Raw genomic sequence first — 26,584 nt, forward strand, 5'->3', positions numbered from 1 at the left:
TTTAAAACTGTCACCTTTGATCAGCTGGTGTACATATTGACAGTTTTGGGGAAGAACTTGGATAAAGGAAGCATGATAACAACTTTTTTCCCCAATGGCTATATTGCAGCAAGGTCTTTTTTAAATTGTTTTTTTTTCCAGCTCATTACCTAACCAAATAGTCCAGTCTAAATTTGTTTTAAATTAGCTTTACAGTTCGGGTTTCACTTCATGTTTTGTTCATTTTCTCAGTAATGCAAAATGCAGCATGTGCAGACTTGATTGACAGAGCGAGAGAGGGGCAAGGAAACTGGGAAAGCAGCATTTTGATGACCTTTTTAAATGAGCTTGATGTGAAGTTTTATTTGCACTTCTAAGGCTGAAGTTAAAGATGTACTGCTTCCTACAGAACAGATAGTACTTACTTTTGGAAAAATGTGTGTATGTAATCCAGGGTTGGAAATTTGTTAATGGAAATTGTGGTTTGGGCCATATTATGACTATCAGCATCTGTGCTTTTAAAAGAGTTTTGATAAAAGATGATGACTTCTTTCAATTCCCTCCAACCAGACACAACTTCCTGAGGTAGATGCACTTCCTTCAGAAAGAACACGGTCCTTTATATCTTGGCTTAGAGACAGTAGACCTTTAAGTCCAGTTCTTCAAGTAATAAAGTAAGTATTTATGTTGGGATAATGAGTAATTATTGACAACTTGTATTTACAATTTCTGGTTGACACAGATGGAAGTAAGAATATGTGTCCCAGAAGCAACAGATTTGTATCTTTGGAGTAGATGTAGTACTGTTATCTAAAACCTTTCAGCAGTGAAGGTCATAGTTGAATCTAATGTGTGAATTCAGTTACTACTAGTTTTGTTGGTAGGAATTGGTTGCATATTTTTATGTTAAGAATATACTAAAGCAGTGAGTGCCCTCATCAGTGTTGTTAACCAGGTTAATTTCTGGTTTATGTTTTACAACTTAGATATACCTCTGTGTGTATATATCCATCCAGTAAGGTTAATCTGTAGATGATTTAATAATTGTATTTATTAGTTACTGAGCTCCATACAGCAGATGAGGAAGTTCTGGAGCCTTTTCAAGCCATGACCCTCTTCTATAATTCATGACCTTACTCTATTCTGCAAAATGTTTATGCCTCAGTTTGTGGTTTGTTTGTCTTCTCTAGACTACTCAGTTTACTGAGCTGGGTGAGAGATTGTATTTTAGAGATCATGATGACATAGTCAGATAAATGATTTTTAAACACAAGACTGACTGAAGCTCTTCCACTGTTTGCATTGTGGCTGCTGATTGAATTGCGAGCAGTGCTGAGAGACCATGATAAACAGCAGAGCTTTTGTGTTGTGCTGCGCTTCACCACTACAAAACGCTGTGCCCCAGCAAATATTTGCTTTGTCTCAGCAAGCTTTTATCAGGACAGAAATATTTAGATATTAGGCCCTTGACCTTTTTTCCTTCTCAGTTCTGTTGCTAAGTAAGAAAAAACTTGGGGCGGGATTGAGCTTACATGTAGCCAGAGCTGTAGATTTTCCTTTATCAGATTTCAGTTTAAATCTTTCAGAATGCCTTGCCACCAGCCTGTCTTAAGTTCTAAAACAAAATAATTGTTGTTTCCTTTGTTTCTGCAAGATACTTGAAATGCTACTTCACCTACTTTTCAACTGTGAAAAGATGCTGTTCCGTTGTTTGTTTATGCTGTTCTTTGAGAGTATGTTACAAACTTCAGCTTACTTCCTGAGCTTGAGATAATTTGCAATCATTGTATCTTTGAACTGAATCTGGACTCCAAAGGGCAATAAGCAATTTATGAGAATTTATGCCTTTGCCTGATTTTATGGTGGGTATTGTTGTTTGGACTAAAATACCTTCCCTTCTTCTTTCAGAGATGAGAACCCTGCCAAAACAGATTTTTTTCAGCATTTAATTGAGGATCGGACAGAAGCAGCATTCTCATATTATGAATTCTTACTTAATATTCAACAGCAGATTTGTAAGTGAACAAGGAATAAGTAGAAGAAAACTCCTGAGTGCAAAGAGAAGCGTGGGCCAAAAGAAGCGTACAGCAAGTGATGAAAGTGGATGCCTGTTCTTCACAATCTACAGTGACCAGCACTGTTGTGGAAGCTTTAGAGCTAAAGATGTATAAGTTTCCAAAAGAATTTTGCAGATTTACTTCAGTCTAAAAGTGCTAGGAGTGATGAAGATGTTTCACTAGTAAACTTTGAATTGGTTTATACATGTTTCCAGTTAACACAGCGGTATGGTGCTCTGTTCATTGCAAGCTGGTGAATTTATGTAGCTATGTGAGATGATATTTCTTGATGAAATGTACAATTAGGTCAAGCCTTTTTTCTTACATTGACTATAGTTTCCCTTCCAGATCCAAATTCTTAACAGAGGTGGCCAAGGGCAGCGATGTATGTTGGTTGTTTATATGAATTTCTTTTTAAAAGGAACAATTCATACTTACTAAAGACTTCAGCAAATTCCCTGTGAAAGTTGTAGAGTTTCAGTAAAGTACATGAATTGTAGAAATAAGATATATAATGTACATAAGCATTACATTTGTAAAGAAAATGTAAAAAATGTAACAAAAAAAACCCCAACAAAACCGTTTAGCTCAGTCTGCAGAATTGTTGAGTGCTCAATGATGAATTGTTTTGTCCCAGGCTAGGCGATTTAAAACATGCTAAAGAAAAGTATCCGTGTAGAAAGAACACAGCTGCTGCTTCTGTTAATTTTAGGTGAATTTATTTATGATTGGCTTACTGATTAAAAATATTTTGCTCTATCATGTGGGTCCTTTATATTTATGCAAGTATAATCTTTTTGCAGCTAAACTCTTACTGAACTGAAGAGAAGGTGTTTATCCCTTTATTTCACAGACCTCTGGAAGGGAGGAGAAAACACTGCATAGTCTGAAGTGAGCTTTTGATAGTTTCTAATCCCCTTATTATGTATTATCCTCTAAAGAAGGCATATCTGTTAACCTTGTCTTATGTTTTGTAAACTGTTGTAGTCTTGGTCCAGGTTTCTGTAAACTGTGTTGTCTGCGTGGGCAAAGATTTGATTTCTGCTGTGATCAAAACAAAAAAAAAGGGGGGGGGAATGTAAAAATTAATTCCTTACATCAATGAACGTAAAGGCTTTAAAATGTCACCATTCAAAATGCAATCACACTGTTGCATCTTTCTGGAGCTGTGTTCTTGCTAATGTTTTCATAACTCTATGGCTTGGACTTTTTGATATATTTATCCCAGATTTTTAAATTGGGTTAAGTTAGGATGACTTTGGGGTTTTGCTTTGTTTGTTTCTTAGAGGCACATTAGAACTAATTCATGAAGCACAATCACTCATACCTACTCTTCTGAACTTATTTGTTTGGATTAATGAAATGTGACTACAACAGAATAATTACAAAAAGAGGTAAATGGTTATTAATATGATTGTTTTCTTTTAAAGTAGTCTTGAAAATGCTAACATTTTATTTTAACTACCATAGCCCCTGAATCAAATAGTCAAGGGAAAAAAATATACTAGCTATGGTTTGCAAATGCTTTAAAAGCTCTACAAATTATATTCTGCAAGTGGTGTTACTCTGCACGTTAGCACAACCTTATTGCTTGGAGAAGGTATCTTCTAAGTTATATTTGTGTGCTGTCCTTAACTAAATGTGTTTTAAGTTACCCAAAGATTACTGAAGAGAAACTTTTCATTTAGTAAATTAATTTATCGTGTAATAAATGTCTGAGGTGATGCTGAATGTTGTCCCTAAATCAGACCTCCAGGATTTTAGTACTTGTTGGTAGATTAATTTGCACTGGGTGAAAGCTAAGTGCTGCTGAAGAGTGTAATTGCAAAGATGACATGGGCAAGGTCCAGTTTTAAATGCCTCATGGGAGACGATTCTGATGTGTGAGCTGGGTATTGAATATATGGGAACATACTATGCCATGATTAATTGCAACATAATGTGTAAAACCATTACTGAAAGCTTTATTCTTCTATGGTTTTGTATGTAAGGATTATGAGAACACCTCTTGAGAGCTATTTGTTCAGTAAAATTATGACATGGCACGGAGAATCTGGTTATTTTTGTACTAATTACAGAGCACATCTCTGTTCTGACTGATCTTTGGTTTAAATTTTGAAAAGACAGTCTTGTGCCCTCACTGCAAGAAAGACATTGAGGTGTTGGAGCAGGTCCAGAGATGAGCAACAAAGCTGGGGAATAGTCTAGAGAACGGTTCTGGTGAGGAACAGCTGGGGGAACTGGGGTTGTTTAATGTGGAGGAAAGGAGGCTGAGGAGAGACCTTGCTCTGTAATCGGACCATAGCTATTGGTCTCTCTCTGGTAACAAGAGGAGATGGCCTCAGATTGCCCCAGAGGAGGTTTCAGTTGGATATTAGAAGAAACCTCTTGAGTGAGACGGTTCTCAAACACTGGAACAGGCTCCCCAGGGAGATGGTTGAATCCCCATCCCTTGGAGGTGTTTCCAAGAGGCAAAGATGTGGTGTTGGGGGACATGGTTTGGCACCAGCCTTGGTAGAGTTAGATAATGGTTGGACTCGATCTTAAAGGTCTTTTGCAACTGAAACTATTCTACAGAAGTATCTTGAATTTGAAACATCTCTGGATTTAGTGTATCACTTTCACCATTTTGAACAACAGAATAGCTGCAGGCATGGCAGAAGTGTGCACACCAATAAGATTAATCTCTACTAATCCTGGAAGCTGAATTTTGTTCAAATCACCTTCAAAACTGCCTAACAGAAATGTGCCTATTCCATTAAAAATGTAAGATTTGCTGGGGAAGCTGCTTCCAAGCCTCAGCTAACTATGTCTTTGGGGGATCAGTTCAAATCCTAAGAATTCTGAATATTGACAATGCACATTTTTTTCCATGTCTTGGTTCTAAAAGCAGTATCTCATACTTCTTACCAAGTGGCTAAATGTCAGTAGTTCACTTGACAGCTCTTACACTGGTAATGACACATGATGCAGCTTCCACAGAGCTTCATCCTTTGTTTTCTTCTTAAGCTTATTAGAAAACAAGGTAAGCTTGGTGTTGGAACAACTTGATGGTTGGAGTAACCACCTGATGCTGACAGTGGAAGCTGATAGAAGCTTGAAGAGAGAAGATTTAGACTGCATATTAGAAAGAAATTCTTTACAGGGTGGTGAGGTGCTGGAATGGGTTACCCAGGGAGGTTTTGGAAGCTCCCTCCTTGGAGATGTTCAAGGCCTGTTTGGATGAAGGCTTGAGCAGCCTGGTCTAGTGCGAAGTGTCCCTGCTCATGGTAGCAGATCGGAATTAGATGATCTTTAAGGTCTGTTCCAACACAAACCACCCTATGAATCTCTGAAATAACCTTATTTGTTAATGTAGAGTTTCATGGCCATGGAGAAAAGATGACTGGTGTAGGTGATTTTGGTTTGGTTTTCTGTTTGTTTTGTCAGACACTTTGTCATTACAGTGGTTTTAAAAAGCCAAAATCTGTCATTAGCCTCCTGATTCTCGGGATTATTCTTTAGTACCTTTACATATGGAGTCTTAACATCTTAGAGAGCAAATAAATTTTAAGAATTATATGCAGAATGTTCAAGTTACAGGACAGAAGTGGGTTTATGAGGGAATAATTGCAACTTCAATCAGTAGTTTCTATGAGTAGACATATTAACTCATGCATAACAGTCCTGAAAGATCTTGTTTTGATTTCACTTCTAGAGTATGTTTTGTGTCGTTGCTGCATTCTGATTGTGGGCAGATGCAACTGTGGAAGCTTAGCAGTCACAGCAAGTGTGGATATCTGAGGCTCTAACTGCTGAGGAATTTATGGAATAGCCCAAATATCTGTGGATTTCTATGTCAAAAATTAACTTCAGCAGCTTATTTTGTGCAAAAGGAGTTCTTTGTATTTCAATGCATATTAAATATTTTCTATAATTCTTTCTCACTTTAGTCTGATTAAACAAAAGGATGGAGGTGTGTCTACATACACCACTTACTGCTTCCCAAGCAGGTAGCATCTGAAAGCTCTTTCAGAATCACAAGGGGTAAGTTCTAACCAGAAGAATGTAATTGGTAATGCCTGTGAGGCCCAGATAATTCCAAGATGTGGCCCAACAGGGTTTTTGTTCAGTTGCTTGGTTAGGAATGCTCTAAAAAAGAGAGAGTGGGCAGACTGTAGTGGTTCATTGATGTCATTTCTTTACCTGTCAGTTCCTAGAAGAACTCCACATAGGAGGTTCCATGTAAATATAAGGAAAATCTTTTCTGCTGTGAGGATGACACAACATTGGAGCAGGCTGCCCAGGTTGTGCAGTCTCTCTTTCTGGAGACATTCAGAACCCACCTGGATGTTATCCTGTGTGACATGCTCTAGGTGATCTTTCTCTGGCAGGGTGGTTGGACTGGATAGTCTTTTGACGTCCCAACTCCTCCTGTTCTGTGATTCTAGCAGCCTCACATGCCTTGACTTAAACTGCCATCATGATGTGCTCAAATGCAGGAATCTGGAACACGTGGTTACAGCCATTGAAAATACCTGGCATTTGAAGTTCTTCTTGAGAACATTTTGGTTTTCCTCACAAGCTACTGATGATAACCTTTTCATGAAAAATCCAAAGACACCCTATTTGTTTGTAGCAAGAGAATTCTCACATGATTAGTGCATTGTGACAGAAGGTTATTACAAGAGCAATGAAAATTCAAATAACCATGTGCGTTTCTAGGTATTTCTTCAATTTATGTTCCAGTCCTGAATTCTGAGTGATTTCTACCTCAGGGCCTTTGATGTCTTTCCCTTTACAACTCTGATAGCCAGAAAATATCAACTACTTCACAGAATTTTCTCTTTTCCTTTGAAGGTCTTTAGCAAAAGCAGTGGAGCTGCCTAATTAGGAGGATCAATCATGCACAAGATTGCAGCAGTTGCACACTTGTACAGAAGATAAATAGAGGAGGTGGCAGAACTGGAAATATTTCAGAACTAGTTTGGGGGAAAAATGGAGGAGAATTAGTTTTTAAACACATCTTTCTTGCACCTGCTTATCGTTTTCTGGGTTATATTTTCTTACAGCTAAGTATTCATGTTTTAATTTGTTCGTCTATTGGGTTTTGTTGGAGGGGGCATTCAGATGTTAGGAGAATCATAGAATCAACCAGGTTGGAAGAGACCTCCAAGATCAGCCAGGCCAACCTAGCACCCAGCCCTAGACAGTCAACTAGACCATGGCACTAAGTGCCTCAGACAGGCTTTGCTTGAACACCTCCAGGGACGGTGATTCCACCACCTCCCTGGGCAGCCCATTCCAATGCCAATCACTCTTCTCTGGCAAGAACTTCCGCCTAACATCCAGCCTAGACGTGCCCTGGCACAACTTGTGACTGTGTCCCCTTGTTCTGTTGCTGGTTGTCTGGGAAAAGAGACCAACCCCCACCTGGCTACAGCCTCCCTTCAGGTAGTTGTAGACAGCAATGAGGTCCCCCTGAGCCTCCTCCAGGCTAAACACCCCCAGCTCCCTCAGCCTCTCCTCAGAGGGTTTGTGTTCCAGGCCCCTCACCAGCTTTGTCACCCTTCTCTGGACACGTTCCAGCACCTCAGCATCTCTCTTGAATTGAAGGGCCCAGAACTGGAGACAGGCCTCAAGATGTGGCCTGACCAGTGCTGAGTACAGGGGAAGAATAACCTCCCTCGTCCTACTGGCCACACTGCTCCTGATACAGGCCAGGATGCCATTGGCTCTCTTGGCCACCTGGGCACACTGCTGGCTCATCTTGAGGCAACGGCAAGCAAAGATCTCCAATTACACCCTTAATCATGTTACCATTAAAAAGAAGTGTCATCTTTAAAAAGGGAAAGAGTGTTGGAGGGATGTCCTGTTTGGCTCCAGGGAGTTTAGTGTTTCTTGTGTTTGTCAACATGAGCAGAATCTCTGCTTATGCGACATTGAGGCTTTGTGGTATTCTTGAATGAAGTGTTTAGTGGCATGAGAAGCCTCGAGCATGAGGAAGAGTTGGTGCTAATTAACAGTCTCAGCAATCTGCCAGCCATGAGTAATGTTATTTGTATAAATTGTTTGAAAAGGGATTGTAAAAATTAACAAAATATTTCAGTGTTACAAGAGGAAGAAGATGGAGGAAAAGTGGAAAAAATCCCATTTAGGAAAAAGTCTTTTGTCAGTAACTGCTGTTACCGTAGAAGTTCTACAGGCTATAAATCTCAGCTTTCTGAATGTTATTCAGAATTACCTGATGGTCTCATGCTGAAGCAAAAGAAGAGTAAAATGTGTAGCATTCAGCTGCAGTGAAGGGATTCCTCTCTTGGCTTGGCAGCTGAACATCCTGCCTTCCTTATTCACAGTAGAGCTCCAGAGCAGCCAGGAGGTAAAGTGGAACTGGAATCCCTGGAACGTGTGCTGGGTGTCTTCAGCCTGATGAGCATGTTGGTTGGTGCTCTGCCTATCCAGATGTTCAACCTTAGCAATTCCTGGTGCTGTGGCTGTGTTTCTAAGTGCCTTATATCTTTACTCAAAACAGAAGCTGTTTATTTCCAAACTTCCCCTTTTCCTCACCCCATCCAGAAGGTCATTTCTAATTAACAAAAGTGCTTTATTTGCACAAAGCCTTTCTGCCTTCTGGTATCTTTTGGAAATTGAGTGGAAAATGTTTCTGTAACCACAACTGGCCTCTCTAGCAGTGAGCATAGATTGGTTCTGCTGAGGAATGCAACATGAGGGCGCTGTCTGCTGCTCCCATCTGTGTCAAGCTGCACCTAGAGCATGGAGCCTCATTGCCTTTCAGGCTGCTTCAACATCCTGTCTCATTTCAGAGTGACTGGTACTGGTGGATGGTCTGAGGTGAAACGTAAGAAATCCCTGGTGGGCAGATTGTCCTTCCCAGCTGTGTGTTTCTACCCAACCTGTTCAGAGATACAGCTGAAACCTTGCTGCTGTTTTTTCTAATCAAAGTAAGTGTTGTTGAGTAGATTGAATAATTTAATCTAATGAAAAGTTTTGCAACATAATCACGTGTGAAGATGAATGTAAGTATTCTTCTTCTGTCTGAGAGTTGCCAGACACCCCTTGGATTCATGGAGAACATGAGGCTACAGAGAAGGGTAGAGAGAATTTTGTAATCTCCTGTTCTGGGGAGAAGAGAAGGTAACAAACTGCTCTGTACCCATCTTTCTTTGATATGCTGTTATGTCCTCTTCTTGCTTTCTAAGGCTTTCAGGTTCTTGGTATTCTTGGGTTTTGATGGTCTTCTGTCTTCCCACACCACCTGCTAGGACTACACTTGAGGGCAGGGTGTCTGGTACTTTGCAAGGTACTGCAAATGGTGTTGCATGAACTGATTTACATGAAGGTGGGTGTCACCAGGCTTTTTCTGCTCTCTTTGTCACCCTAAGTTTGTTAGTGAACTCTGTTAACAGTAATACCTGAATCTTCAAATGAGAGTGTGTGATAAAAACCGCTCTGTTATATGGCTTCCTGGAGAAGTTAAAAGCGAAACAGAAACAACTTGTTATTTGTCTTCCCTCATCAGCAGCAATTTCCTAAGGTGGCAGGGAGAGTCTTTCAGTTCCTTGCTTCAGAGTTTAATGCATGCCTTAAAAAACAAGCAAAGAAACAAAACTGGAATTAACCCAAGTCTTGTAGAAACTGTGCATCATGGGAGGAAAGTTCTAGGTGCAGGACTTAGTGAAACAACAGTTAGGGTGCCTAGGAATGTCCTTCAGCTTTAACTTGTGAATTTTACATGAGTGAACTATAAAATGGCTTAGAATCCAGCCTTTTCTCCCAACAGGTTGGCAGTCTGAACCTGAAATGCTTAACGAGGCAGACAACGCATCACTTTAAAGGGAGTAAGAACTATTACCCAAACAAAAAGTGTTACTACACAGCCCTTGCACAAACATGCTTTGGAGAGCAGGTGAATCAAGTGTGATTTCCAGGAAAGGGAGTGGGGCTAGAGTGCATTTTCCAAAACATTTAGGGATAAAAATAAATTTGGGGATGCTCCCTAAATATTTGCATAAAATTGGATGGCAGAATTTTTAGAATGGATGTTTGAGAGTCACAGTTTGTACTAAGCTCTGATGTTTGTAAATGACCCTAATGCAACGGGTCTAAGTTGCAGCAAAAGAGGTTCTGCCTCAACACAAGGGGGAACTTCTTCATTGTAAGGGTCACAGAGCACTGGCACAGGCTCCCCAGGGAGGTCGTGGAGTCTCCTTCTCTGGAGACTTTCAAGGCCTGTCTGGATGTGTTCCTCTGTGATCTGTGTTAGTATTGTCCTGCTCTGGCAGGGAAGTTCCACTCTGATTCTGTCCTGTGTATTTGAGTGAAGGGTGTCAAGCATTGCATAGCTATTGCTAACTCAATTACTAGCATGGAGTAGTTACACAGGTTTCACTGAGGACTCCTGACCACAAAGACTGCACTATGCTATGCTCTGAGCAGTCATTGTTTCCTGTTCCACAAGGATGACATGAAATTTACATATCCTCACACTTAAAAGCCATGAGACAGTCAGAGGTGTAGTGTGGGTTCTTCAGACTGCCTGAATGAGAAAAACACTTGGGTAAATAAGGGGTCCTCAGCTCTTCTGAACACTGCAGGTACCAAGTTAAGGCCTTGAGCTCTGTCTCTGTGGCAGACTGATGGAGAGGGTTGAAACACCTCTCCTACTGAAAAAGAATTGGGGCTGTTCAGCCTGGAGGAGAGAGGGCTCCAGGGAGACCTTGTGACTACATTTCAGTATCTGAAGAGGACCTGCAGGAAAGCTGGGTAAGGACTGTGCTGATAGGGTGAGGGACAATGGTTTGAAACTGGAGCAGGATAGATTTAGGTTGGACATCAGGAGGAAGTTCTTCACAATGAGTGTGGTGAAACACTGCAACAAGTTGCCTAGGGATGTGTTTGAGGCCTTGTCCCTGAAGATGTTCAAAATCAGACTTGATGTGGCCCTGAGCAGCCTGATCTAGTTGGAGGTGCCCCTGCTTTCTACAGGGGGCTTGGACAAGATGACCTTTGAAGAGTCCCTTAAAACCTGGTGGAATGCATGAAAAGCCTGAAACTGGTAGGATGCTCTATCCAGTGCAGGTAGTGCATCAAGGGAACAGAGAACAGCTGAACATTTCCATCATGCCACTGCTCTGTGATGACAGATTGTACTGCCTTGAGCAGGAGCCAGACTTGGAATGGCTGTGGAATTAGGAAACCCTACACGAGAGATCACTGCCTGTATTTCCCTGGCGTCTTGGTCGGTCAAATGTCAGGCTGCAGCCTTTCCCTCTTGGGCTGGATCTTTTGTCATTTGAACCTTTTTGGGCCATACTCTGTGCACTGATTTCCTGCCCAGTGTTAGCCATATTTGAGTGTGCAATCCTGACTTGAATAATAACTTACTGCTCGACTTACATGGTTGTTTTGGAGGACTCTTCTGCCTGCCAAATGACCCTTGTGTCATTCCTGTATGAAGTTCCTAAAGATGAAAATTATTTATTTCAGGATTTATGCTTGCAGTGCACCAAAGAGAAATCTACAAGTGGGAGAAAGCATACAAGGAAGTCCAAGCCAACAAAGAGCCATTAAAAAGTCTTGGAAGAGGGAGGAAAAATTATGACTGTGGGTGGTGCAAGCACCTTGTAACTGCAGCTCAGGTCTGTGTTCTACCAACTTAATGCTCCAGAGCAATTTAGACAAGCTGGCAACACTGTAAATTAGTGTGTAATTGATCACCCTTTGCCTAGTATAAGCACTTCTCATTCCTTGAGTAAGAATTTCTCTCTGTAACTGTAGTCCAGGTCTTTTCCCATGTGGTGCCATGCCTCTGAGCCATCTATTTAGGAAATCTTACAGGTGTAATCCACTGCTCTAGAGAAAATAGAGAGCTTCTGTCTATGCTCTATGCAAGCTGGTTAGAGATCTCCTAGAGATCTCATTAAGATTAGGTATCAGGAAAAAATTATTTACTGAAGGAGTGGTCAGGCATTGGAACAGGCTGTCCAGGGAAGTGGTGGAGTTACCATCCCTGAAGTTGTTCAATAAATGTGTAGACATGGCACTTTTCAGGACATGGGTTAGCGGGCATGGTGGTGGTGGTTTAATGGTTGGACTCAGTATACTTATAGTCATTAAGGCTGGAAAAGACCTCTAATTCAATGATTCATCTCTCTCTTCCTTTACTTAAGCAAGAGAATTACTAGGTTAGTACTGGCAGAGCTCTCCTTCTTCCTGTTTGAAGAGAGATTTTTACACTTTGCTTACTGTGTCCCTGGTGAAAAAAAACAACCTGATTTCACATTGAATGTCCAGAGTGCTATTACCATGTCTAGAAAGAGCAAAAGAACTTCATATGTGCCTCCTTTCACAAAAACACAGGAATTTGGGGTTCATCCTTGTGACTTTTGGGAAAATCCAGGGTGTTTATTGATGGTTTGTAATGGCCTTACTGCAAGAAAAGCTAGAGATCTTAGGTCACTTTTGCTGCTGAAGATGAGAGATTTTACAGCAGCTTCTCATCACCAGATGTGAGATAAATCTCTCAGTAGATAGATGGAGTTTGGAAGATGTATGACATCTTCCAAATGAGTCATGAATTTTATTCCATTCCATTGTATTTTCTGTTGTGAAGTGTAGGATGCAACTGTTACAAGAAAAACCTTTGGCTGTTGTCTTTCAAGTAAGATACTTTGTAGAATTTTGATGCGGGGGGTTGCTGAAGGTGGGAGGAGAAAATCCTGGTTATGAAGGGGAGGACAGCGGAGAACCTGCGTTAGCAGGAGAGCTTCAAGCTGTCTGCTGTAGGTTTGGTATTGTACAGATGGGGACTCATGTCATCAGGGCTTTTTTCTGCTCTTTCTTACCCTCCACCCCTGGAAGGGTGCCTGTGAACAAATGAGAAAGCACTGCGATGAATGAAACGAGACAGAGGATGAGGAGAAGGGCTCTGGCATCCCTGTAATAACAACTGACATTACACTGAACCTATCTGTTTCCTTTATGATAGAAGCATCATCCTGTAACTGGGGTGCTGTTTAATGTTGTGATTGTGCTCTGATAGCTGACTAATGAAGTTGTTGACTCTCAAACTAGGTTGTGTGCTTTCCCCTTTGGAATGGATTTGTAACACGATGCGCAGCACCTTCAGGCACGTTCTCTCTGTGGTGATGGAAGAGATCTCTGCTCTTGCAGTTACATGCTTCTGACAATCCAGTTGGTGAGACACGTTTGGAGTTACTGTGCTCTTCCAGAGCTTGGTATTTTGCCCAGTGAAATAGTTATTAATTCAGAAGGTTGCCTGTGTCCTTCTGTTCTACCTTAAGGCTTGTTTCAGGTGGGTTTTATTTAATCATGACAAAGACTTGAATGCCCTGAAATATATGAAAGAGACCCTCTGCCATTTGGAAACACTCTGGCCTCTTACTTCTTCTTAGTGTCACACTTCCCTAGAACTCTCTGGGTTTATTTTAGTAAAGACTCTCTTGCTTAAATAATAGCCCCGAGAATATGCCTTGAAACATATTTGACTTCTGTAATTATCTGCTCGATTTCTTAGCCATTTTCTTGCTGGAACAACAAGGATTTTGGTGGTTCATACTGAGCGTGGAAATGTGTTGATGGGCATGGACATCCTGTGGGGCAAGGAAATCTCAAGTGTTTGACAAGTGAGCCTTTTCAGTTTCTTGTAAAACAAACTCCAAGGGTGCTCTGTGCTTTGCTGGTCCCTTCTGTGGTTGTTTCACTGAAACAGAGGGGTAGCAATAATCTTGTTCCTCAAAAAGGGCAATTTTGGTTAGCTTAATCACACTTGTCCTGCCGTGATGGCAGCATGATCTTGAACATCAGCAGCAGCTTTAATTCATGACACCCCTAGAACTGGTTTAGGTGGAAAAGACCTTTAGGATCTTTGACTCCAACCATTATCTTGCCTTGCCAAGTCTAGTGCTTAAACCATGTTCCTCAGCACCCCACCTCTGTGCCTTTTGAACACTTCAAAGGACGGGGATTCATCCACCTCCCTCGGGAGCATGTTCCAGGCTTTGAGAACCCTTTCCTTGAAGGAGTTCTAACAGACAACTGAAATGTCCTCTGGTGCATCTTGAGGCCATTTCTTCTCACCCTATCACTTGTTAGTTGAGAGATCATCACCCCCATGCCTCCAATCTCCTTTTAGAGAGCGGTAGGGAACAAGGTCTCCCCTCAGCCTCTTTTTCTCCGAGCTAAACATCCCTGTTCCCTCTTCACTTTCCAGACCCTTCACCAGTTCCGCTGCCCTTCTCTGGCCCCCTCCAGCGCTCTATCAGTACTGAAGTCTCTCTATCAGTTGCAAGAGGAGGGAGGCGGGAGCACACACACGGACGGGACCCCACCGCTGCCTCAGGGCCGGAGGCTTGCGCCCAGCTGTGGCCCGCGGCGCGCCACTCGCTGTGGGCACGACGCTCAGCCGGGCGGCGGCCCCCGCCTGGCCCGGGGATCGCCCTGTCAAACAGGACGGGGGGAGCGGCCCAGCCCCTCCTCGGAGGCTGGCGGGGCAGGGAAGAGGAAAAAACACGCACAAACCACCCCGGCCGCCGGAGGAGACGCCCTCCGCCGGGGCTCGCCCACGCCCGGCGTGGCAGGCAGCGCCGCCCGCCCCAGCCCAGCCGAGCGCGCCCGGAGGCGTCCCGCTTCCCGCCGCTGCAGGAGAGGCGCCAGGACCATGCTAGCGGCGCTAGGGCGGGCGGTGCGGAGCGGCTGCCCGCCGGGCAGACGGCATTCCTCAGTGCTGCTGGGCGGCCGAGCAGCGCGGGGCAGGTGGGATGACTGTCCGCCGCCCGCAGCGCCTCAGGTAAGGCGGGAAGCGGGGCAAAGGGCGAGGGTCAAGGCGACAGGAGGCACAGCTCTTTCCCGCGGCTGCTGGATCCAAGCCTGCCGTTCCCCAGCGACGGCCAGGGGTCCCGGGGCCGCCTTGAGGCGTGGCGGGGCTCGGCGATGGCGGCGCCGAGGGTTGAAACTTGAAGGGAAGTTCAGCGGCGGAGCGCGTTCCGCTGGCCGGGCTGAGCCGGGTTTGTTCCGGGGATCTACTGAGGGCTGACCCTCCCCGGGGCGGGGTGGGGCTGGAGAAGGGACTGGCTGCGGGCCGGGGCCCCTGGGTCGCTGCCTGGCGTGAGGCAGGGGTGGCCGGCGGGAGCCGCGGTCTGGGGACAGCCGCAGTCCCCGGCGTAAGTGCCGGGTCGCTGCGGATCCGTTCGTACAACTTGGGGAGTTGTTTTTTTTCGGTGGTTGTGTTGCTTTTCCGAGCCCGGGCCGGCTGGAGAGTAGTTGGTGAGTTGCAGGCTGCTGCGGCATGGTAAGAGAGGCAGCAGGGAAGGCAAGCTTCTCTTAAGGGCTTTCCTGGCACTGCCTGTGCCAACAATGAGGTCCATCTGCCGCCCAATTTTTTCTTGTCTTTAACAAGTCTCAGAGAACCTTGGACTAGGAAGAATGAAGGAAAACATCAAGCAGTAGAATTGTTCCGGTTGGAAAAGACTTTGAGGTCATGGAGTCCAACCCTTATCTTACTCTGCCAAGTCTGGCGCTAAACCGTGTCCCTCAGCAGCACCTCCAGAGATGGGGATGCGACCCTGTGCCAGTCTTTGAGAGCCCTTTCAGGGAAGAAGTCACATGAAAGCACAGTGGCTTTAGGCATCTGCTAGGACACAGGACAATACAGATACAGAGGCCTGAGTGCCTGCCTGCTAGGAGAGGAGACAATTTAATCCCTGGTCACTGTTGTTAATAACAGTGTTTATGCTGTGATGAAACACAATAAAATCCTGCCCCTGTGTCCAGGCCCAGTCCATAGGAAGGAAGTCAGTGGTGTGCCATGTGGTGACATCGCCCAGGGTGCCCTGGCTCTTCTTAATGAGCAGCTTTGACCGCCAGAGTCTTGAAACGTGTGATGTCAGTTGGACTCCAGCAGTTGTTCAAGGTGATCTCTGGACTTCTTGCTAAGAATTTTTGCACAAGCTATTCGAGAGCCCTTTTCCAAAGTCCCATGGGATTAGTTCACCCTGCCTCAAGTGAGTGGCCTTTTGTTTTGCTTTGTCACGCGTGTATGAGGACATTTAAGAAGAGAATTTAAGATAAATATTGGCTTAGCCTCTTTAATCTGCTAAGGTTCAAATGGGGTGTGCTGAAAACATCTTGTGCCTCACTGACTGTATGCTGTCATTCAGCACACACTGGTATTGTATATTCAGTTTGTCACCTCTCACTTCTCTAGCATACTGCTTTGCAGACAAGCTTCGTGCTTGTTCTGAGGCTCTAAAATGAGACTGAAAGCTGACAAAGCTTCAAGAAGAGGAGGAGGAGGAAAAGCTCTTGCTTTGGCAGTCCTGCCATTATAAGAAAGAGCAGAAAAATGATCGTCCCTGTTACTTTGTGGGGTGGAACACGGCGATGACATGACTCAGGAGTTCAGTTCTTGCACCAGATAGATTGAAGAGAGGGATGTTGTGATGTTGAGGAAAACGGTGATTGGGAAAAGTCTTTAATGCAAGATTTGACTTATTTCTGAAGTGGAAATTTTGCTGTTCTGTATTGCCAGTTCTGCTTCTTGCTGTTGCTGTTTGAGTTCAGTATTTTGCCTCTAGCTCTGGGAGGAAAGGTTAGAGGGCCACAAAGATGATGAGGGCACTGAAGCATTTGTCTGACAAGGAGAAGCCAAGACACTTGCAACTCTTCAGCTCTGGGGAAAAGCATGCCGAGAGGGGATATTATCAATGCTTGTAAATACCTAAAGGGTGGGGGTCAAGAGGATGAGGCTGGGCTCATTCACTGACAGAACAAGGGACGATGGATAAAAACTAGAACAAAGGAGGTTTCACTTAAACATAAGAAAAGATGCCTTTATTGTGATGGTGATAGAGCACTGCCCAGAAGGATGGTGGAGTTGTCTTCTCTGAAGACTTTCAAAACCCACCTGCATGCATTGCCATGCAACCTGCACTAAGTGACCCTGCTTTAGATCATCTCTGGAGGTCGCTTCCAACCTCTACCATTCTGTGACTCTGAGTGGCTGAGGAAAGCAGATCTCGATCAAATGTTGCTTTCATGTTTGGTGCTGTGGCAGGGCATGTTCTTGAGTTTGTTTTGTGCTATATTAGATGAGGGAGGTATTTTCTGAGCCATGACTACAGGTTTCAATTTATAAGGCTGGAGGTGAGATATTTCAGTGGAGTGGTAGTGCAGGGTTGTAGTGTGTGTACTCAGTCATCACATACTTCAAGGCTTTCAAGTGTTCCTTTGTTAGTGGGCAGGTGTGTAAGCATGAGAACCCTTATTGTGTGGACACGAAAACCCCTTTACTGCAATGGATAATCTGCTGTAATTTTTCTGTACAGCCTGGGAGTGCTCTCCTAAAGAGCTGCATCCTTAATTGTTAGTTTCTCATCTCCTCATTTAGACCAGATCCACAGCTCTTCAGATGGCTTTGATTAGCTGCTTTGCCTTCTGAGCCACGCTTGAACAAATTCCTCTTCATTTGGTGAAGTTAAGGTTTTTGTTATTGTGTGCCTTTTGAGATTTAAGTGTGAGCTGTTCAAACTACATGAATCATGTTCTATGGTGTGCTTTGGCCAGGCTGTCTTATTACACAGAGTTTTTCTTCCTGGAAGGGGACAGTTCATTTTGCTGGAGTCCCGGATTTGTAATGCTGCCATCATTTTGCACATGGTGAAACCTGAGGGTTGCCAGCTCTTTCCCTCCCTCTTCACTTGCATGTTTTAACTCCTGTGGCTAGTACTGAGGGAAATATCCTGCTTGCACTTGCTCTTCACGAGGAAGAGCTCTCCTCACTGTATTGCAGAGAACAGATGTGTTAACACAGAACCAAAGCTTGTAATTGATGATGGTTTTATAGCTTCATAAATACTGAGGTGACTGGATTTAATTTTAGATGATCATAGTTAGTTTCTCTGTAGTGTTGAATCCAACTGATCTGAAATTGGGTTTTTATGGCCATTTGTATACATGACACTCAACATTGGTCAGGCCACACCTTGAGTACTGTGTCCAGTTCTGGGCCCCTCAATTCCAGAGAGATGCTGAGGTGCTGGAACGTGTCCAGAGAAGGGTGACAAGGCTGGTGAAAGGCCTGGAGCACAAACCCTCTGAGGAGAGGCTGAGGGAGCTGGGGTTGTTTAGTCTGGAAAAGAGGAGGCTCAGGGGGGACCTCATTGCTGTCTACAACTACCTGAAGGGAGGCTGTAGCCAGGTGGGGGTTTGTATCTACTCCCAGGCAACCACCAATAGAACGAGGGGACACAGTCTCAAGTTGTGCCAGGGAAAGTGTAGGCTGGATGTTAGGAGGAAGTTGTTGGCAGAGAGAGTGATTGGCATTGGAATGGGCTGCCCAGGGAGGTGGTGGAGTCACCATCCCTGGAGATGTTCAAGAAAAGTCTGGCTGAGGCACTTAGTGCCATGGTCTAGTTGATTGGCTAGGGCTGGGTGCTCGGTTGGGCTGGCTGATCTTGGAGGTCTCTTCCAACCTGTTTGATTCTATGATTCTGTACTTTGGAGATCTGTACCGGCATGCCTGCATCACTTGGATCAGGCAGCAACTGTGTAAAGAGAAGCCTGGGTTGCACAATTTATGTACACTTAAAACTGGATTTCTTTGCAGTAGCATAGCTCCTTTCTAGCTGAAACTATTTCTGTCCTGTATGAAGGTGCTGAAGTGGTGACATTTCTCCTACAAATGCCAGGGCTTGCTTTGAACAAGTGTGAGGGAAGGAATTAAAATGGAAAAACTTTCGTTTTGTCCAACATTCGAGTTTAACATCATTAATTCAGAGCTTGTTCCATTTTTATGTGCAAAGGTCTCTTAAAATCATGCCTTGGGAATACGTTGGTGAGGGGAAAGAGTGTGTGTAAGCTAGCAAGATCAAATTGCAAAGGCTTCTGTGAAAAAAACGTTCCAAATTTATTTTCTTCCTTGATTAGGATATCACATATGCTTGTTGCTGAGGGGAATTAACTTCCTACTTGCAAATTGCAGCCAGTAGGAGAGTCACTGGTTTTGTTTATCTGCAGAGAGCAAAGTAGAAAGGGGTTTGCTTTGGGTTTGTTTTTGTTGGGGTTTTTTTTGGTCAATTCCCAGCATCATCCATATCTGTCAAAAATGTTTCTTGTAATGCTTTGAGCTGATAAGTTGTAGACTAACCACTTCTTGGGGCTGGCTTGAACTTTTTTCCTGTTCTTTTAGTTAATTTTTATAGCTCCTCTTCTTACTCCCAAATTAGACCCAGCATTCTACCTACCCCATTAGTCTTCCAGCTCAGGGGTGGCCTCATTGCTGTCTACAACTACCTGAATGGACATTGTAGCCACGTGGGGGGTGGCCTCTTCTCCCAGGCAACCACCAATAGAACAAGGGGACACAGTCTCAAGATGTGCCAGGGGAAGTCTAGGCTGGATGTTAGGAGGAAGTTCTTCCCAGAGAGAGTGATTGGCATTGGAATAGGCTGCCCAGGGAGGTGGTGGAGGCACCGTCCCAGGAGGTGTTGAAGAAAAGCCTGGCTGAGGCACTTAGTGCCGTGGTCTAGTTGACTGGCTAGGGCTGGGTGCTAGGTTGGCCTGGCTGATTGTGGAGGTCTCTTCCAACCTGGCTGATTCTATGATTCTATGAGTCTGTTTTCCCATTCTTCCCTTCGCTTTGAACAGTCTTGCACAACAAAAGTTAGCTTGTTGAGCCAAGTCTTGTTACCTAAATAGCAACCTGTGCTTTTCCTGGCACGTGTCAACGAAAGCACACAACCCGCTAAACTGTTTGTTTATGGCACTGCTATTTACTCTTCACTCTTACAAATGCTGATTTCCAAGTGCCTTATGAAAGCCATTTAGAAATTCTCTGCCTTGCTGGAGAAAATGTGCCTGTCTCAGCAAGTTGGGTTATTTGCTTTTGGTACTGTGTGCCAGAATAACAGGATGGTGTTGGGAATGGCTGCTCTCCACAGGCTGTTGGCTCTTCTTATCTGGCAGCTGGGAGATGGCAGTGTTTTCTCAGATAAATACACTTTTGGGGAGAGATGTGGTACATAGCACAGAAATTTGTCATCCTTTGTCCTTCTGCACATAGTATCACAGAATAGTTTAGGTTGGAAGAAACCTTAAAGATCACATAGTTCCAGTCCCTCCCCCCTGCCATGGACAGTATTAACATCTTCCAGTAGATCAAGTTGCTCAAAGCCCTGTCCAGCCTTCCATGGAGGGGGCTTCCACAGCTTCTCTGGACAACCTGTTTCAATGTCTCACCACCTCCACAGCAAAGAATTTCTTCCTAATCTAATTCTAACTTTTTTTCAGTTGAAAACCATTGCCTACTGCTATACTCCCTGGCAAAGGGCCCCTCTCCAGCTCTCCTGTAGGCCCCCTTAAATACTGAAAGGCTGTGCTTGTAGCCTTCTCTTCTCCACACTGAACAACCCTGACTTTCTCAGTCTGTGTTCATAGAAGTGGTCCTCCAGCCCCCTGTTGATCTTCATGGCCCTCCTCTGGACCCACTCAAGCAGGTCCATGCCATTCTTGTGTTGGGGACTCCAGTACTGGATACAGCTCTTCAAATGAAGTCTCACCAGAGAAGAGTAGAGAGGTGGACTTCCCTCCTTGAACCTGCTGACCATGCTTATTTTAATGGAGCCCAGGGCACAGTTGGCTTTCGGGGCTGGCTTTCTCATTTTTTTTATCCACCAACACTCCCAAGACCTGCTTCGCAGAGCTGCTCTCAGTCCACTCACTGCTCTTCCATGTGCTGTTGCCTGTGCATGTAAAATTACCTGCATTTCCTTGGAGCTTTAGGAAACTTTTAGTAACCAGTCTCAATGTTTTGAAACTGCTACCAGTAGTGTAACTTCCCAAAATAGTTGGTGGTTGTTTCTTTGTTCCAGCAGGGCAGATGACAGAAAAGCAGCAAACTGAGATGAGTGGATTAGAGCAATTTTCCTTACATGGAATATTAGGATGTTTTTCTGCCTACTCTAAGTATTAGTAAGTTGTGTGTCTTTGGTGTTTGTGTGATTTGGACAATTCCTAAGAGAGGATCAAAAAGCACCTCCTGTAATACTGGAGAGATCACAGTCCAGCTCTTCAGGATCCCAGGATTAAAGAATTAGGAGCTTTTGTGTGCTGTGTGGAGCTGTAGAAGATACAAAGAAACTCTAAAACTGAAATGTTGTCTCCTATATGATACATGAGTAAGAGGCTGTGCTTCCAAAACGTTAGTAAGGACATTACTTCAAGTATGTGCAAATAAGCTTTCCATAAAGGAAAACAGAACTCTGCATAACTTCCTGCCAATAGCTGCAGTAACATTAAGTGACTTATTGATTTAGAATGAGGATTGGATTAGTTATACCATGAAGTGATCCCTGTACTAGTTGCCCTCTTGTTAATAGATGACAGAGAATGATGCTGTGATTTCATTTGAAGTAGATGCTGTGGTGATACAGACAGTGCTCTAAGTGTGAGTAATTTGTTGTTGTTGTTCATAAGATGAATATCTAAGTCTGGCACTGGGCAAAGTTTTTATTCTCAGGTTCTGTCTATCTGTTAAAAGACTGATACTGAACCTCTAGAGGATGTCTGAGAAAATTGCTTTGCAAGTGTCTTAGGTGCTCTGAAGCTTTAACACAGATCACTGAAGTGATCGTAATGCTGTTTACAAGCCTAGTGCATGTTGTAAGACTGTGAGTCCTTTCTGGTGGTGTTTTGGGGTTTGTTTTTTTCTTTTTACATTTCTTATGTTTTAAAATCCTGTCTTAAAGCATACAGGGATTAAAAAAAAAAAACACCCTAGACCTTATTTTAGAGCTAATATTAATCTTAGTTTCAGAAGGAAAGAGGAACAATTCGGTTTTGCTTTGTTAGGTTGTTTGTTTGTGTGTGTGTGTGTGGTCTTTTTTCTTGTGGTGTGGATTTCACCTTCTGAAGTCCTTCTTGCACAGTAAGGGCCTTGGAGAAGCAGCAAACAGTATGCCTCTTCTCAAGATCAAATCAAACATTAAAATCTTGTTTTTTTTTTCTCCACACTCTCTTGGGGATATGAACTGAAGGAAAAGAAATGGAATAGTTGGGCTTGAAGCAGGCTTGCTTTCTTTAGGGTGATCTTCACCCTGATGGCATACCTGCAAGTCAGAAGCAAAGATGATCTTCTTATTGGGCTGCTCATTGGCAGAGGGGTTCCTACAACCATGTGAGAAGGGAGGATGTGAAATTCCTCTGAGACCAGTCACTTCTGGTCTCTGTTATAATATCATGTTAATAAAATGTCTTTTAAGGACTTTGTGACACCACCTCTTGCTTCAGATTAGTTTCTCTTTTGCTCTTTTCCAGAAGGATGAAAGGGAGAGACAGGTTGCCTGTGTTGCTACCTTACCTTCTGTCTTGCTGTCAAGATACCACCTTGGTGTGGTGGGCTAGGAACTGTCCTCCCTACTATTGAAGTTTACCAGACAAGCTCAGGTGGTTTGGAAGTAAGATGAAGCTATAGTTACAGCGAAGCAGAATTCACAAGCATATATACACAATATATTTACAAGTATTTACAATCATATACAAATTAAAAGTAATACAGAAATCATGGGTGAAGAAAAAACTGCCCAGAAGGGCTCAAAGCTGCCCCCTCTTTCTACCTCTCCATCTCCATTCCCAGCCAGAAACCAAAACAACCAGTCAACAAAGCTCACTTGTTATTTATTAGTGGAGAGATGCTAGAGTGAAGAGGAAATAAACATGGAAACATTCCAGGACAGAGAGTGGGACAAATTGTTGGCATTTTGGCTTTTTATGCCCCTTGTCAAACCAGTGAATAATACAGACTTCATTATTTTCTTTATACAATCAGTGATCTAATTTCTAACTTCTGGTACAGCATATGAGGTATTTGTGGTGTGATCATGGTGAGAAGAGATGGCTTGTGGGGGGAATGCTTGACCTAGAGTCCATGGTCCAAAAGTGTTGGTTAAGTGCAGCTGTAGACTCTGAAGGTCAGATCCATCACTAGTAAAATGAATCCCTCATGCAATCATAGAATCAATCAGATTGGAAGAGACCTCCAAGATCATCCACTCCATCCTAGCACCCAGCCCTGTCTAATCAACTAGACCATGGCACTAAGTGCCTCATCCAGGCTTTGCTTGAACACCTCCAGAGACGGTGCCTCCACCACCTCCCTGGGCAGCCCATTCCAATGCCAATCACTCTCTCTGGCAAGAACTTCCTCCTAACATCCAGCCTATACCTCATTTTAGCTTGACTCTGTTTACTGTAACAAAACAGCCAAAGAAAAGAATGAAAGTTTAAAATGAGCATTGGTCAGATGATTGCCTCCTAAATGTGGTAGCTTTTGTAATCTGCAAACTAATTCATTTCCATCCAAGGGGGAGCTGACTGGGTTAAGTGGCCTTACTACTCTCTGCAGAAGTGTCTGGTGTCAGCAGTAGGTGGGTGGATAAAGAAATAGCTTTCTACTTGTGTGATAATGACTGGCAGAGCACAACCTCCCCTTGCTGGTGAGGAAGCATTCAGTACTGCCTCAGATTGAGATGGAAAATGAGATGTTTATTGTAAAAAATGGAAAATACATACCTTTTAAAAGGTGCATTTATCATCACAAGCACAGGAAGTGCATTCCCAGAAGGACAGAAAAAATGAGTCCATTATAGACAGGCAAGATATAATTTACCTTTTTTTTTTTTAACTTCAGATAAACAATTTTGAAGCAGTTGTCTTCACGTTTAGTGTCTGGTCATTGTAGAGCAAAATGACTTCAGGCTTCACATTCTAGTCAGATGGAGAGGAATAAATAATCTTCTTTTAAAAAAGTGTTTTGTTTGTCTGTAAAGTAGGCAGAGTTTTTATCTTCCCAGTATCTCCCTGTTGGTATTTAAAAGTACAGTAAGAGACTATAAAGTTGAGTTAAAGACTACAAAAACATCTTTGAATGTCTTATGTGTTTGAATCATAGAATCATAGACAACCAGGTTGGAAGAGACCTCCAAGATCATCCAGTCCAACCTAGCACCCAGCCCTGTCCAGTCAACTATACCATGGCACTAACTGCCTCATCTTGAACACCTCCAGGGACAGTGACTCCACCACCTCCTTGGGCAGCCCATTCCAATGCCAATCATATCTGAAGGGACATTGTAGCCAGGTGGGGGGTGGCCTCTTCTCCCAGGCAACCACCAATAGAACAAGGGGACACAGTCTCAAGATGTGCCAGGGGAAGTCTAGGCTGGATGTTAGGAGGAAGTTGTTGCCAGAGAGAGTGATTGGCATTGGAATGGGCTGCCCAGGGAGGTGGTGGAGTCACTGTCCCTGGAGGTGTTCAAGCAAAGCCTGGCTGAGGCACTTAGTGCCATGGTCTAGTTGACTGGCTAGGGCTGGGTGCTAGGTTGGCCTGGCTGATCTTGCAGGTCTCTTCCAACCTGGCTGATTCTATGATTCTCTGTGAGGAACTTCCTCCTAACATCCAGCCTATACTTCCCCCGGCACAACATGAGACTGTGTCCCCACAGCAATTAGTGCTCTTGAGCAATCTGTTTGCTGCTGCTGCTGCCAGAGGGGAGAATGAGTGTGTCTCTTCTGCTTTCCTCTTTTGATTTGGCTGCTGGATTGCCCTAAACTATATTTAAACAGAAAAACTGGTTCAAGTCCTTGGAGGTTTTTTGTAAGGAGCCTTTGTGGTCAGTAACCAAAAGTCAGTATTGAACCCTGTGGTGTATCTATGTTAGCTGGGACTTTGTTTTTAGTTTATCTGTTCCTTTTTAATCTTACATGCTGCTGGTGATATTCTGGATTCTTATTGGCACCTTCCTGAAGTCTGCTTTTGAATGAGTCCTGAAACATGCCATGTAAGTGGTGTCACATTACTTGTGTTTATGGTACACCTTTTGGCAGTTTATTTGCTGTTTTGGAGTAAGTTTTTGAAGTGATAATGTGTTCCCTGTAATATCCCCAAGTGCAAGCCTTGCTGAAAGTGCAAAGCAATGAGACTTTGAAGGTTCTGAGGCTTTTGTCCTCAGCTGACCTGGGAGATGGCCTGCTGCAGGCCGAGTTGTAACTCATTTAAACCATAATAAGAATCTTGAGACAGGATTCCTACCAGAATGAACACATACTGGCACCTCACCAGTATCTTTCATCTTTCAGGCACTTCTGACTGGTACAGCTTCTTAGCTGCAGTGGCTTTCAGTCCAAAGCAGTTCATTCTAAGGCAGATAACACTGGACTGGAGGCTACTTACAATTTAAGCTGCAGACACTGAAATGCCTGCATTTAGGTTTCTACCCCTTTTATTCTCATTTTAAGTAGATTGTGAGAGCATTCTTCAGTATTCTTTATTGTAGTAATCTTCTAAACATTGTATCTCCAAAACCATGAAGTTTGGCATGTTGTGGGATATGAACTACAGATCATATTTAGCTCTGTGTGCTTTAGTCAGAAGACAAAGGTGTACACTCCGTGCTGTAGCTTTTCTGGTGTAATAAAATCAGGTGTGATTAGAAGATCATAGTCTGAAGGTTGATGTTTCAGGCTTGGTCTTGCAATACCCTGTGGCTCTAAGTATACTGGAAATGTGACTGAACTGGAGTAATTGAAAGAGACATCAAATAGCCCAGGCCCTAAAACTGAATTGTAGCTGTTAAATTATGTATAATCCCTGTAGTCCCATCCCTACGCTGTCCTTTGTGGCAGTGGAAGTGTAAAGTGAGCATATTTTGCTATAGATCACACCCTGATGTGACTTTAATTTGGGCAAGCCATCAGAGTGGTGCTCCAGCATTTCATAACACCATGGTCTAGTTGATTGGCTAGGGCTGGGTGCTAGGTTGGACTGGATGATCTTGGAGGTCTCTTCCAACCTGGTTGATTCTATGATTAAATGAATGCTGCATGTGCTGCTGTAATTTGTTTTCTTTTAAGTTGATTGCCTCTCCTTCTGCCATGGCTGTGCTGCTTTTCTGGTGAAGAGGGATGCAACTGTCTTTGGGGATTCTTCTGAGCCAGCAGGTGAAAGGTGTAATTTCATTGGCATTGAAACAGACAAACAGTTTTGGGTTGTTGGGAGGCAAGATCCTATAACCATGAACTCTACCACTGTCAATTGTAGCACAACCGTGGCATTAACTATCAGCAGTTAATAGTTTTCCTGTCTATTACAAAAGCTTTTGTGCAGGTTATGAATATTCATAACTAGGGCTGGGTGCTGGGTTGGACTGCATGATCTTGGAGGTCTCTTCCAACCTGGTTGATTCTATGATTCTAATGTAAAAATTAGCTGCTTGAAGTTACAGAAGATAGGTGCTATCAAAAGTTAGTAACAGGCCAAAACAGAAGTGCTGATTATTCATGTGGTGCTTGAAACGTGTGAACTGGAATTCAAACCCCTAAACACTCCTGTTGGGGCTTTGTGGTATTCCTAATAGTTTCTAGAGTTTGGATGGGGCTCTGCAATGGTGGATCAGCCTGTTAGGTAGTCCCATGGCTCAAGGATTTGGGATTTAAGAAATCTACACAGCACCCTGTGGCAGCAGTCAAATGAGTGA

At 43.5% G+C, this 26,584-nt stretch overlaps 2 protein-coding genes across 4 annotated transcripts in view; both read left to right on the forward strand.

Annotated features, from left to right (window-relative positions):
* Positions 1 to 4,088, forward strand: part of SEC24B (SEC24 homolog B, COPII coat complex component) — a 47,099-nt gene extending 43,011 nt beyond the window's left edge. For all 3 annotated transcript variants that reach the window (XM_064148479.1, XM_064148478.1, XM_064148481.1), the window contains 2 exons: positions 550 to 653; positions 1,888 to 4,088. In XM_064148479.1, coding sequence (XP_064004549.1) covers positions 550 to 653; positions 1,888 to 2,002 — 219 coding nt within the window. In that variant the 3' untranslated portion in view covers positions 2,003 to 4,088. The remainder of the gene's footprint in view (positions 1 to 549; positions 654 to 1,887) is intronic.
* Positions 4,089 to 14,525: 10,437 nt separating this feature from the next.
* Positions 14,526 to 26,584, forward strand: part of MCUB (mitochondrial calcium uniporter dominant negative subunit beta) — a 43,743-nt gene continuing 31,684 nt past the window's right edge. Inside the window, exon 1 of the mRNA XM_064148482.1 lies at positions 14,526 to 14,844. Coding sequence (XP_064004552.1) covers positions 14,716 to 14,844 — 129 coding nt within the window. The 5' untranslated portion in view covers positions 14,526 to 14,715. The remainder of the gene's footprint in view (positions 14,845 to 26,584) is intronic.

This window comes from Pogoniulus pusillus, chromosome 9 (genome assembly GCF_015220805.1).
Source record: "Pogoniulus pusillus isolate bPogPus1 chromosome 9, bPogPus1.pri, whole genome shotgun sequence".
In the NCBI taxonomy this organism is placed as follows: Eukaryota; Metazoa; Chordata; class Aves; order Piciformes; family Lybiidae; genus Pogoniulus; species Pogoniulus pusillus.